This window comes from Rhineura floridana, chromosome 3 (genome assembly GCF_030035675.1).
Source record: "Rhineura floridana isolate rRhiFlo1 chromosome 3, rRhiFlo1.hap2, whole genome shotgun sequence".
Classification (NCBI taxonomy): domain Eukaryota; kingdom Metazoa; phylum Chordata; class Lepidosauria; order Squamata; family Rhineuridae; genus Rhineura; species Rhineura floridana.
This window is the reverse complement of record NC_084482.1, coordinates 155,478,227-155,491,155: the sequence shown is the minus strand read 5'-3', so window position 1 is coordinate 155,491,155 and position 12,929 is coordinate 155,478,227. Positions and strand designations below refer to the sequence as shown.

General features: G+C 44.4%; 1 protein-coding gene across 6 annotated transcripts in view; it reads left to right on the top strand.

The window, feature by feature from the left end:
* Positions 1–7,637, top strand: part of SLC41A3 (solute carrier family 41 member 3) — a 60,699-nt gene extending 53,062 nt beyond the window's left edge. For 5 of the 6 annotated variants that reach the window (XM_061618405.1, XM_061618406.1, XM_061618403.1 and 2 more), the window contains 3 exons: positions 2,150–2,284; positions 4,597–4,745; positions 6,793–7,637. In XM_061618405.1, the coding sequence (XP_061474389.1) occupies positions 2,150–2,284; positions 4,597–4,745; positions 6,793–6,978 (470 nt within the window). In that variant the 3' untranslated portion in view covers positions 6,979–7,637. The remainder of the gene's footprint in view (positions 1–2,149; positions 2,285–4,596; positions 4,746–6,792) is intronic. The other variant, XM_061618407.1, reaches the window with a different exon arrangement.
* Positions 7,638–12,929: the final 5,292 nt, after the last annotated feature.

Here is a 12,929-nt window from a genome sequence, read left to right as displayed (position 1 = left end):
GAAAATACAAGGATGAAGTAGAGGGTTGATGCAGTCTGAGCTCAGAGATAGCACTTGCTTCAAGAGGATTCTGCCAAGATACTTAATAGAACCCTTGTTTCCTTTCCCCACCACCTCGGTGCATTCACGGGTGCACACATGGGCAGCACAAGGGACCATTGAAGGAAGGGAGATCCCATATACATGTATAAGGAATTGTGAGGTTTCAACAGAATTAGCCAGCTGGCTGAGTGAGGAAGGTGGCTTCTCTATCCACTTTGGAAATAATGTATTTGTCATATAAATTTACTAGACCTGGATAGAGTTGACTCACTCTCTACTGAATCTGGAAGAACAATGTAATTATGTTCTTCTGTGGTTTACTCTTAAAACTTGTTAAGAGCCTTCTGGCTTTGTTCTTTTCTGAGAAGGGGAATTGAAAGCGGCTGTTGGTTCTCCAGTGCTGGGGCTGCTATGCCAGATGTGTCCTTGAGGAGAGATGCATTATTGCCATATATTTATATGACAGCTATTTCATATAATCAGAGGTAGACAAAGACATCACGTTGCTGTAAAATACTCAAAAAGGAGGTGTTCACTAGGCTTTTTCCCTTTCATTTATTTTATGAGACCTTTCTCATGCGCTTGAGTGACAGTCAGAAATGTGTTCTGTTATACACTGTGCTACAAGAGATGGTATGGTAGAAAGGGAAACTGAGGCAGGCCCCAGAGCAGTGATGAGAAACACCTGACCATGCTAGCTAGGTCTGATGGGTCTTGTCGTCCACATCTAGAGGGTCACAGGTTCCCCATCTCTGCCCTAGAGGCTGTTTTTAATTCTGGCTCTAAGTTTTGGTTTTCTTACGCTGTTCGAACACTGTGTGTTGTTTTACTGTACCATTGCTTGTTAATTGATTGTAATATTTTTGGTCTGTTTTTGTTTTCCACTTTGAGCCTTTCCGCTTGGAGAGGAAATTGCAGGATAGAAATTTTATGACAAATAAAATAGTTTGCTGAGAGCCAGTCAAAATGCTAGCTGGCCCCAGTTCAGAGAGGGCTAATTAGATGCTGAACTTTTAAACTTGCCCTCTCATTGCATCAAGGCAGGGTATAATCCATCTTTCCTTTCATCAGAATAGGAATTGCACATACAGTAATTACAATAGTTACCGGTATGCCCACAGGTGATTTCACAGCTAGGCACTGCAGCAGCTGTTAGCTGTTGTAATAAAAGATCATGTCTATGCACGAGATTGTGTTGGAATAGCAGCTGTGTTGGGCATCTGCACAGTATTATAGTATTACTTCACAAATATGTGATAAGTAAGGGAGGAAATCCTTCTCCCTCAAAACTAGAAGTATTTGGTTATGCATTTGGAGCAAGAGAAACAAAGGAGAAGCTGCTCTTGCAATTCATGCAGGGTGACCCTGCAGCAGCTTTGTAATTGCTATTCTAGTTGTTGAAACTGTGAGGAATCCTCGTCTCCTGAAAGGTGTATGATGCATGCCAAGACCTGGAGGCACCAAGAGAGGAGATGTCACCACTCTAATGCTGTAGTAACTCCCCCGTAATCTCTTTCCATTTCTGTGCGTAAAATTACCATGCAGACAGAGGATCTCGTGAGTTATGACTCCCCCATCCTGGCTCCTCTCACATTTGTTCACTACTTCCCTGTCTCTAGCAGCTGAGCATTGTCATTCTGGGCTATGCTGAAGCTCATGCAAAACATTGTGACCTGTACAGGTGTGCTTATGCAACTCCTGGGCAGGTGGAAGAATTCTGGAGCAATACCAGTAGCAACAGAGACATCCATTGTGCATCTGCAGCACTGATCAGGTTGCTTTTCTGTCAGTATGCTAGTGCCACGCCACTGAACAGGCAATAGCAACACTTCCTGCCTCATAGTGCTCTTGTGAGCTATACTGTAATGGATACTGAGAGAAGCTTGGATGAGATGGTAGCGTGGGCTAATGCAAGTTCAGGGAAACAGGTCAGTAGCTCATAGGCCAGGCCTCTACTTAGCCTTTCCCAGTTTTCGTGCCCAGAGAGCACCTGGGCAAATACTGACTGACCACCATCCTCCCTGTGTGCCCTGGACAAATCCATTGGAAGAATTGTCATCCTTGTCATTGACACTTCAAGGGGGTGTTCTGCATTTTTGCTTTGCAGGTGTTGGCGGCAATTTGGTAGCTATCCAGGCCAGTCGCATCTCCACATTTCTGCACTTCTGGAGCATGCCTGGAGTCCTGCCACACAAGATGAGGCAGCACTGGCCTAATCCATGTACCACCTTCTTAAGTTCAGGTAGTACACTTTTTAGGTATTGACCCTAGTTATTCTTACATCTAAACACCTGAAACTCAGGGAGAACTTTACACATGTCTGAATGGATATTGGAATGAATGAATGGATGGATATTGGAGACTCAGCTTTCCTCATAAAGGTGAGGAGCACTGACATTGAAACAGAGCCAAATATGGAGTGGTAGGGGGCGATCCACAAGGCAAATAGCAGGGGGTGGGGTTCACTGGGAAAGTGGCAAGGGGAAAACGTTAGCCACCCTCTTCACCGGTGCCACAGTGCATTAAAATTTTGAAGAAGAAAAAACAGCCCTGGATCTCCCACTGTTGAGTCTAATTGTGCCCATCGTTAGGGGATGTGCTGCAGTTACTTGCTGAAGAGAGTTGTGGCCTCCAAAGGACATTTTGTCAATTATTTGGGGGGTGGGGAGGAGGAAACTACCATTTGAATTTCTGAGAATTATTCTCCTTTGCCTGTGAGGCCAGATTTACATTTTGGCAGTCTTTAGTCTGGTTACTGCCTCATGCTGGGAAAGTAACAAGGTGAGGAGGCCATTTCCAGCATGGAAGTGGCAGGCAAAGGAGGGGTGCTTAACCCTTCCTCCCCTACCAGTTTTCTCTGCTACAGTTCCCTCCCTCTAGATACTTTTTTCCAGGATTCATTTATCCTCTGAGAAAAACAGTTGGGGTGAGGGGGAGAGGAGGTTGCTAGAGAAAAGCAGGGGAGTTGGGGGAGGGAGATAGATAAGCAATAGCCTGGGGTAGAGTTAAATATCCCACTCTCAACCACAGTGTCTCTGCTGAATATGGTTAGGATGGAGCTGTAAAGACTGTTTTCTACACATCATTATCAGCTGGAGGTTTTTTCTTTTCAGGTGTAAATTCATAACACTGTATCAACCTCCTCATGCTACCTTCTGAACACTCCCTTCTCAGAGCCTTTCCAGTTTGTAGTGGATATGAATCACTTGAGGAACATTTTATACAGAGAAAGTTCAAGAGGCATTGAGAAGTGAGGGTGCTTCCAAGTGATCTTAGCCCTTCAAGACAAGGAAAACATCTGGGATTCAAAGCCTACAGCTGTCATCCTGGGCTCTTAAGCAGGAGCGTGGGGGGGATGTACAAGTTGGCATTTGTAGAAAAGGTGAACATGCAGCTTTTCGTTGGATAAGGAGCTCCAAAATGCTCCGATTCATGCGCTACTTTCAGCTACTACTACTTCCTTTGCTTTATAGGGAATGTACTGTCTTGAGCTGGGAGCTTTGCCACACCAACTTCTGTAATCTCTGATGTAGCAAAACCTACCTTCTAAATCACAAACGTTTCTATGATCAAGATCCACAATCTCCCATTCTGGACTAGTTTCTGGATTGTGGGGGTCTTCAGCAAAGTGCCACCTAGTGGGCCTAGGTAGCCTTACTTGACAGCAGTGCCAGGCAGATTGGAGCCTCCCATCCATTTTCTCACAATAGAGCAAAAAACAAACACAAAAGAGAAGGAGGGTGATGTCCTTGTGCAGACCACAAAGGGATGACCACAAAGGGATGAGCATCCTTCCATGTTACCCCATCGGGGTGACCCATTGCCCAGCTGCACTCATTAATTAGTTATCTCTTGGCTGAAAAGCAGTCAGTGAGCCCCAACTGCTGTTTCCTCCTTCTCCCAGGTCTGTGAAGACTCTTGGGCCTCAAGATCGGTAGGGCTACTAGGGAGTGGTGTGCAAGTAGATTTACTGGCCTCTCCTATCCCTGTGCTCCTTACTGGCTGAGACAAACAGTGGTTGGCATTCTCAAGAGGTCAAAGAACAGCCAAACATAGAGTCACAATTGAGATGGACAGGATTTTGTAATGCACCAGTGTTGTCTGTAAATAGAAGGAAACTGTATGAATGGAGAAGTATGAATGCAAGTAATTTTTTACTAAACTATAGTTGCCTTTAATTTACAAAGGCAGAAGCTTGATTTTTTCCTCATACATAGCAAAGTAATCCCTCTGACCCCACCCCCATGTTGAGTCTGGTTTTGATGTGGCATGAAGAAAACCTCATAATCCATGTAGTGATCACTGTTGTGCAGGGACATCTCGCCACATGGAGAGAGCCATCATGATAAAGCCACTGAAAGTGGGCCATTTTGTATGGAGTGATGGTCCTTTTAAAGCTTTTAATGTATCTTTTAGAAATGTCATAACCTGCCACCTAGACCATTCAGATTGCTGTGCACGTAATCCCCTACCAATATATGTCGAGAGAAGCTGTATCTTATTCCACTCAGTATAACCATAACTACTATGTGATTTGCCTTTCTTCCTCTGCAGGAGTCAATTCAAAGTCAACTCGTGTCCTGATCCTACTAGTGATCCCAGGGCACCTGCTGTTCCTCTACACCATTCATTTCTTTGAGGCAGGCCACACAGCACTCACCTTCACTTTTGTGACATTTTACCTGATGGCTGCGGTTCTGCAGGTAACCAGAAACTTACTTTTAGTATGAGATTGAGCTCTGCAGTGTGTTCCAAAGCAGATCAGCCACTGTAGCTATGGATGTGCCAGGGGCAGGCCCTTATTTGTACAGCCAACAGACTACCATTCTGATCCCAGTGCCTTTTAGATTTCTGAACAAACAGTATATTTAATAGTCACTTTGTTCAGAAAGAAACTCAAAATGACTTACATTAAAACAGACATAAAAACAAGAATAAAAACATCCTAAAATATTCATGAAATACATAAAAACAAGATCCAACACCTCCCCAGCTGACTAAAAACAAACAAAAAAACTGCAAAGGCCTGGCTGAATAAAAATGTTCTTACCTGGAGCCTAAAAACAGGCAATGATGGTGCCAGGTGTGCCTCCCTGGGGAGAACGTTCCACAAATGGGGAGCCATCACTGAGAAGGCCTGTTCTGATGTTGCTACCCTCCACACCTTCTTCTAAGGCAATAAATGGAGAAGGGCCTCAGATGACAAACACAAGGTCCAGGCAGTCAAGGCAGTCCTTGAGGTATTGGGATCCTGAGCTACATAAGGCTTTATAGGTCAAAACCAGCACTTTGAATTTTGCCCGAAACTAATTGGTAGCCAGTGCAGCCGTGCCAGAATTGGTGATATATGTTCTGACTGACTTGCCCCTGTCAGCAGTCTAGCTGCTGAATTCTGCACTAGCTGCAGTTTCCAAACCATCTTCAAGCGCAGCCCCACGTATAATGTATATTCACTTGGAAGTTCTAGTGAAACTTGATTGAGAGCTGTCACTGTAGAACACCAGAGGATGGCAGCTTAAATCCCCACATTTCAAGCTGGAACACATTACCCTCTTTAGGCCTCTTTTCCCCCTTTCTCCATGTCATTAGAAGAAAAGGCAGTTGAGCACCTGATGTTTGCCATGTTTCTAGGGCTCAGTCAAAGTTCTTTTAGCAAACATTTGGCTTGAAGTGTGTGTGTGTGTGAGAGAGAGAGAGTCTGGTGGGTTGATATCCTGCCTTTCTTCCATCATGGAACTGCTCAAAGAGGAACTGTTATGATTCCCAGATGGTCATCTATCCAGGCACTGACCATATTGAGACCTGTTTAGCTCCATCAAGGTGGTGGTCTCGTGTGTCTTCATACCGTAGCCCTATTCATGCATTTACTTGCATTTAAGGCATTTCCATGGTGGCTGCAGAGCACGACTTCACTTCCCCCCCCCAACATTGCAACTGGTTCCTGCAACAACTACATACTGCTCAGCGTTATCTACAAAGAAATCACTATGGAAGCACCTACTTATGTGTAGGAGCTCTGTGTGATTGGGACACCCGGTTGCACAGCTGTCTGTTGTGCAGACCCCTTACACCCAAGGTAGTGCTCACACACTGGGATTTCTGTTCAGACAACTTCGCACAAGATATGCTACACTCTGCAGCCAGCACAGAAATGCCCTACACATGAGTAACGTGATTACAACTCAAGTGTTTTGCAGTCCTGGTGGCAACTTGGGTATCCCCTGTTGCAGCAGCTGACATTCCTTCCACCCCCACCTCCAGCAAGGAGAGCAACAGGCAGAGTGAAGGTGGAAAGTTATATAGCGTTTGTCCTGAAAGCAGGCAGAGTGAAGGCAGTGCTTCCTGTTCTCTGTCTGCCTGCTACTTTGCTTGCAGCAGCAGCGAGACGAGGAGTGGCAGGGCAACTGCAGAGAGACCAGGGCACCCCATTGCCATGGGCAGTGACTTTAGTTCCCTTTTTCAGTCACTTCCTCTACCCACCCCAAATAATGCTAAAATGACCCCACTCCTCTTCTTAAGCACCTGTGAATGGGGTGGCAAAATTGGGTAGGTGGGGGAGCAGCCTTAAATATTTCTGCCCTTTTAGGCTCCTGCAGTCCATAGAAGTGAAGGCAAAATTCTCCTGTGTTCCATTGCGGTTGGCAAGTCCGGTGCCATCACTGGCCTCCTGGATAACAGGAGCCCTTCTCAGCAAAAGTCGGCTGTGGCTGCTATAGGTACTGGCAACCACAAGTGCATTTCTGCTTACAGGTGGGAATCCTGCTCTACCTGGCTGACCTTCTCGTGCGGTTGTTGTGGAGAAAGGGCCTGGATCCTGACAACTATTCCATCCCCTACCTCACTGCTGTGGGTGACCTCCTCGGCACTGGCTTCCTGGCACTTTGTTTTCAGTTGGTTTGGATGCTCGATGGGTTAAAGACAATAAGAGGAAACTAAACGGGACTTCTACTACAATGTTGACCTCCTTTATTTCTTTGACAAGTAAAAATTCTCACTATGGTGCTCTTGACATGGTCCAAACAGGATACTGAGAAGAGGACATCCAGGTCCTTAAACTGAAATGGATTGGATATCCCCCCCCTTCATTCTCAACACTGCATAGGTGTGAGGTTTGAAAGATACCTACCAATGAAACAGCATGAATGTGGACTGCGATTTTTGAAATGTCAGCCATGAAAAGATGTGAAACATACTGTTCACTAGGTTAAGAAGTGTTGTTACAATCTAGGCCTGGTCTGAAAAGTCCATTGATGCTAATGGGAGGCTATCCACTGATCTCAATGGGGTTTAGATTATGTCCCAGATGATGTTGCACTCCCTGCCAGGCATCAGCTCGCTATCAAAGATGACTGTCTGCATTTCTTCTATATGATCCCACATAGCAGGGCAGGGAAGGGAGAGAGATAATTATGTCCAGGGCTGTTCACACTCTGCACCCACCCCCAAATTATATCATACACTAGGGAAACCAAAACTTTGCACTATAGTAGCTCAAATTCTGCTTCACAATACCTCATGCAACTTAACATTTATAGCAATGTATGTATTTTGCATTAAATTAAATTTCTTAGTTTGCATGCTTATGCTTAATCAGAGTTTTTGCAGAATTTTGGAATTATTGACAGTGTGGTAGCAGGAGGAAAGTATAAGTTAGGAAGGGGTGGAAGGTGGCTAAGGACAGGGGGAATATATCTGGAAGCCATGAACAAGGCATAGAAGAGGCAAAAATGATTATTAAAGCCTTTCATTGGCTGCTTGTATGTTTTCAAATATTTACGCATCCATAAAAACTCAAAAAGGCAGAGGAACGTCTCGTGCAAGGAATGCAGGGGAAACAGGAAAGCAAATTTGTCCTGGTCTTCAACAACACTGTTGTGTCCAAAATAGAATTTTCCTACCACACCACTTGGAGGTGTGTAGCTTGTCTCCACATCAGATACTTGAACACTGCTGTGGTTGGAGGTGAAAAACTTATTTTTGATAGAACAGAAGCAGAGGAAGATTGGCATGTCAGATAATAAGAACAAGACAACTGGGCTTCCTGTCATCTCATTGTCCATGCTAGTGTCCTCTCCAAAGCTGTTTGCAGAGTTTGTGCAAGGATACCCATAGAATACCCATACCATCTCCAATTATGGATTTCATAAATACTTTCTTTAAAAAAAACAAAACAAAAGAGTTCCCTACAAGTGTATTCTGAGTTAGCGATTGTTCAGACCTTTCAGACTTCTGTGCAGGTGAAAAAACAGCTGGTTGTAGTCTCTCTCAATCACCTGCTCTTCCCAAGGCAGGAACGTTCTCCCTGGCACTTACAGCAGGGTTGGGACACATGTGTCCCTCTAGATGTGGGACTCTTAACTCCCTTCAGCACCATTGGAACACATCAGCAAAACAAGCATGCAGAAGACGTTTGAATTACCAGAACTCACACTGGAGCGATGTGTGTTCATATGGTCAGAAGCACAAGGAAAAACCTGTTGGATTTCAGTGATCACAAACAGGCATCCTGTCCTTTGTGTGAGTTCATAATCACTCTTGTAAATACTTGTTTATTTTTGGCATTTATCATGTCCTGGCAAGTTCACAATTTAAAAGGTAAAAATTAAAAACTACAAATGCAAGCAAACAAAATCAATAGAAAAAGCTACTGTACTAATAGATGAACGAGCATTAAAGCTACCACAACACAGCATAAAATCAATGAAGAATATTAAAACCTGGTGATGGGTGTGCAGGGACAAAATAGTTCAAAGAATAAAAATACACTAAATTTCAGTTATTACAAAACCTGGGAGAATTTAAAAAAGAGTTTTCACTTTGCACCAAAAAGATCTTAATGTAGGTGCCAGATGAAACTCCCTAGGAGAGCATTCCACAAATGTGGTGCCACCACTGAAAAGGCCCTCTTCTTGATCACTACTTGCCTCACCCGAATTGATAGGAGAGCTGGAGAAGGGCCTCTAATGAAGACCTTAAGGTCTGGGCAGGTACATAGGAGGAAGTGAACCTTCAGGTATCCTGGCCCCAAGCTGCTTCATGTTCCCTCCCACAAATCATCTACATAATAAAATATTCTGAATGAACTCATCCTAGAAATCTTTCAGTGGGTTTATGTAAAACATCTGCATCTGAGCATGAAGGCAGAATTGCTTGGTTCCAGCTGTATTCAGCCACAAGGGCAGATGTGCTGCAACTCTTGTGTTCCAGCCCGGAAAAAGTGTTCCTTGCTCTAAAGCTGGAGTAAAGCTACAAGTAAATGAAAGAAGGTGGCATAGTTAAGTTGCACTATGTTTATATAACCTTAAAACTGGTTATTCCCTTTTGAAAGAACGGAATAATGGTGGGAAGAAAAAAGTGTTTCTAAGGCAGCAAAGACTCCCCTCTGTAGAGCCAGCTATATTTATTTATTATTTAATTTACATCCCGCCCTTCCTCCCAGCAGGAGCCCAGTTAGAGTGAGTGAGGGGGGAGTGTGGCAATTAAAACAGTTTTGTCATTCGAAGGATTTCTGCACTGTGCTGTGGTTGCTGCTGCAGTGTCTGCTTTTAATTACGTCAATTCCAATGTGTCTCTATTTCCCCACAAGCGCTCAGAGTCCGTTCCCCTGGAATCCTAACAAGAACTTGTCCTCCTTTTAGTGGAGAAACAAAAGAAAAAAAGAATTTTCTTGTCCAAAGCTACTGCAGGGTTTGTTTCTACCTTGGGTGCAGTCCAGGGACAACATCTGTCCAAGATTCAGCTCAGCTGAGTTCTTGTGCAATTGCAACTCCACGGGACAGAAGTTTTTTTTTTTAAAAAAAAACATTTTTGCATATTTATTTTATTATTTATTTATTTATCATTTTATTTATATCCCACCCTTCCTCCCAGCAGGAGCCCAGGGCGGCATAGAGAACAACCCAGTGGGTGATCTAGGCCAGAGATGAAAACTTGGAGTCTAACAACCTCTGGAGTACCACAACTCCCATCAACCCAGCCAATGGTCTGGAACAATGAGAGTTCTGGTCCCACAACCTCTGGAGGGCAACAGGTTGTTCATCCTTGGTCTAGGCCCAGCTAGGGCAGGGGCTTTCAAGTAGCAGTCCTATTCAGTGGCATACCTAGCGTATTAGACACCCGAAGCGGATCATTTTTAACACCCGCCTCCTCTATACGACAAAATTATTTTCAGTAATAATCATGAAATGAAACGAATAATAATAATGGCCAGAAAAGAAACACAGACAGTGGAAAAATTCTTGTATAGAACTTCGTATATATAATCATGCCAGTAAAAAAATAAATAATAAAAAATAAATATTACAGTACAAAAAAGGAAAAAAGTAATGGATTAATACTTTTTAATTATATTAATGTAATTTTGGGGAAAAAAGGGGGGGAAACCTTATATCTACATATTGGTCTGTCGCAGCAATGAATAATATTACAATTTCTGTTTTCGAGCCTAAACCTCTGCAAATTTGTCAATAACTTTGTCAAAATTGATCTTCGCATATTCATGTTCAATAGACAGTATAGCTAGATTTGTCAATCTATCTTCGCTCATAGTTGAAAGCAAATTCCTGTTCCTTATGGAGGCAGGAAAAACTTGGAAAACATCTGGGCACCAGTGTTTGTTAATAACTAAGGAGGGAGCTGAAATAAACAGGAGAGACAGGCTGTTGCACTCTGCACCATCCCCCTGATGGTCTACCAAGCCTGCCGTAGGACAGTCTGCTAACCTGGCAACTTTTGCCCTCCAGATGTTTTGGACTAAAGCTCCGATCGGCCCCAGACATCACAGCTGCAACAGGACATCTGCTGCGCATCTTTTCCCTTCTTTTCTTGTTCCACACAGCTCTTAGGTAGGGTGATCAGATTGTACAAGAGGACAGAGCTCCTAAATGCCTAACCGCTATGTGGAAGATGGGATTTCACTAGGTGCAGCTTTTCTGAACACTGTTCTGCCAGACAGTTCTAGTCTTGTCTGCCTTTAGCAAGTCACTCTAGCTAAAAGAACTTTGGGAGGGAAAAAGAAGCTCTCCAGATCCTGCTTGTGGGGTTCCCGTGGGCATCTGGTTGGCCACTGAGAGAACAGGATTATAGACTAGATGGGTCACTGGCTTGATCCAGCAAGCTCTCTTCTGATGTTCTTCATATATAAAAAAGCGAAGATTAAGAATATTAAAACCAAGTTGCATAATTTATTCCAAACCTTGATAGCAACCTTCTCAGAAACACTATATTTAGGCATATATACATATCTGAAGGATGTTTCAATATTAGTTCATTATTATTTAAAGTACCATCTCTGTGTGTGACACTTTAACATAAACAAAAGAAAAGACAGGTCCCTGTCCCAAGGATTTGACAATCTAAATGTCGGCAAGATGCAATATGCCAGACCTCCAGGTATATTAAAATAAGGATGTATGAACACACTGTCTACAAGTGCTCTCCCACACACACTAGCTGAATGACAGCATGTGAGGGGTGAATTGGTTTCCCATGAGAAAAAACAGCAATTTTGGACATTCAAGCAAACCTTCCCAACATGGATTCAAAAACCTTTTCTTGACTATGTTTGTGCCATAAGGGGAGGGGGAGTGAGCAATTCTCCACCAGGGCAGAAGGACCTTTAGGAAGAGATCCCAAAGGCATGGGCACCTAAGGAGAGAATAAAACCCTATTTCCCCTGCCAGCATATGGCAGGAAATCATCTGGGAAGCACATTGCTTTTTGAGAAGGGCAGGTTCCAGCTGGGCATTACCATCTCCGCAATGGCTCTGGAAATTATCTCATTAAGACATCATGGGGACTTAATAGCTTGAGCAGAGAGAGCCTAATAGCCAGGTTGAGCCAGATTTAGGCAGCACTGCACACAGCAGACTTATCAGTTACTCTTACTGTGCAGGGGCACAACTGGGTTTTCCTGCCGTATGGACCCAAATGACCAGCACAGTCCCTGGGAAAAGATCCATGCAGCTGTGTGAGCCTGTCCTATCTGAGTCACAACTGATGGGAGCTGTAGTCCAAAACAGCTGGAGGGAGACAGGTAGACAAAGGCTGTGCTAAAGTTTGGGAGAAGACAACAAAAGGGAACAGGTTCAAGACAGGTACAGTATGTTGAAGAACATTAGGCAATGCACCCTAATGGCAAAAAAGCGGGGGGTGGATTGCCCCAAGAAATTGTGGAATCTCCTTCCTTCAAGGAGGTGTTAAGAGTCAAAGGAGCCAACATCTGTTTGGAATGAAGTCAAGGGAATCCAGCTGTTGCAAAAGAAGAGGGCTCAAATTAGAGGAGGGTGCCATTTATGAAAGCCACGGTTCCCTGGACGACTCCTGCTCCCAATGCTAGCCAAATCATGCTCGCCATAGCCTCTCCCCCCCCCAAAAGCAGCAAAGATAATCAATCCTCCCCCCCCCAGTACTCAAGCACTGCAAGGGAGTCGCGTCTAACCCAGGGATTCCATTTCCTCCACGACACCTCCCCTCCGACTTATGAACCCCCTGGCAAGGTTCCCGCAAGACCCTCTTAAGATCCTGCCACTTTATTCACTTCCAGGACATCCCTTTAGTTAGAAATCCCATCAATTCCTATTGCCATTCAGGAGGAACATTTAGACGGCTATTGGGGCGGCGGGGGGGTCATTAGTTTTAGCACGGCTCTTCCCTCCCTTTCCCCTAATTCCAGCTACCTGACCCCCATTTGGGTGACCCCCCACCCCCACATACACACTCCTCTTTCTTCCCACTTTCTGACAGGCCGGAGCAGCCCTTCTTCCTCCAGCTCCAGCACACCGAAAATATCTGGCAGCTGGCGGAATCCACCCATGGCCGAAGTTACTTATTTTGCCCTCTCCAGCTCAGCCTAGCGAGGACGCTGCTGCCACGTGGAAAGGCAGCCC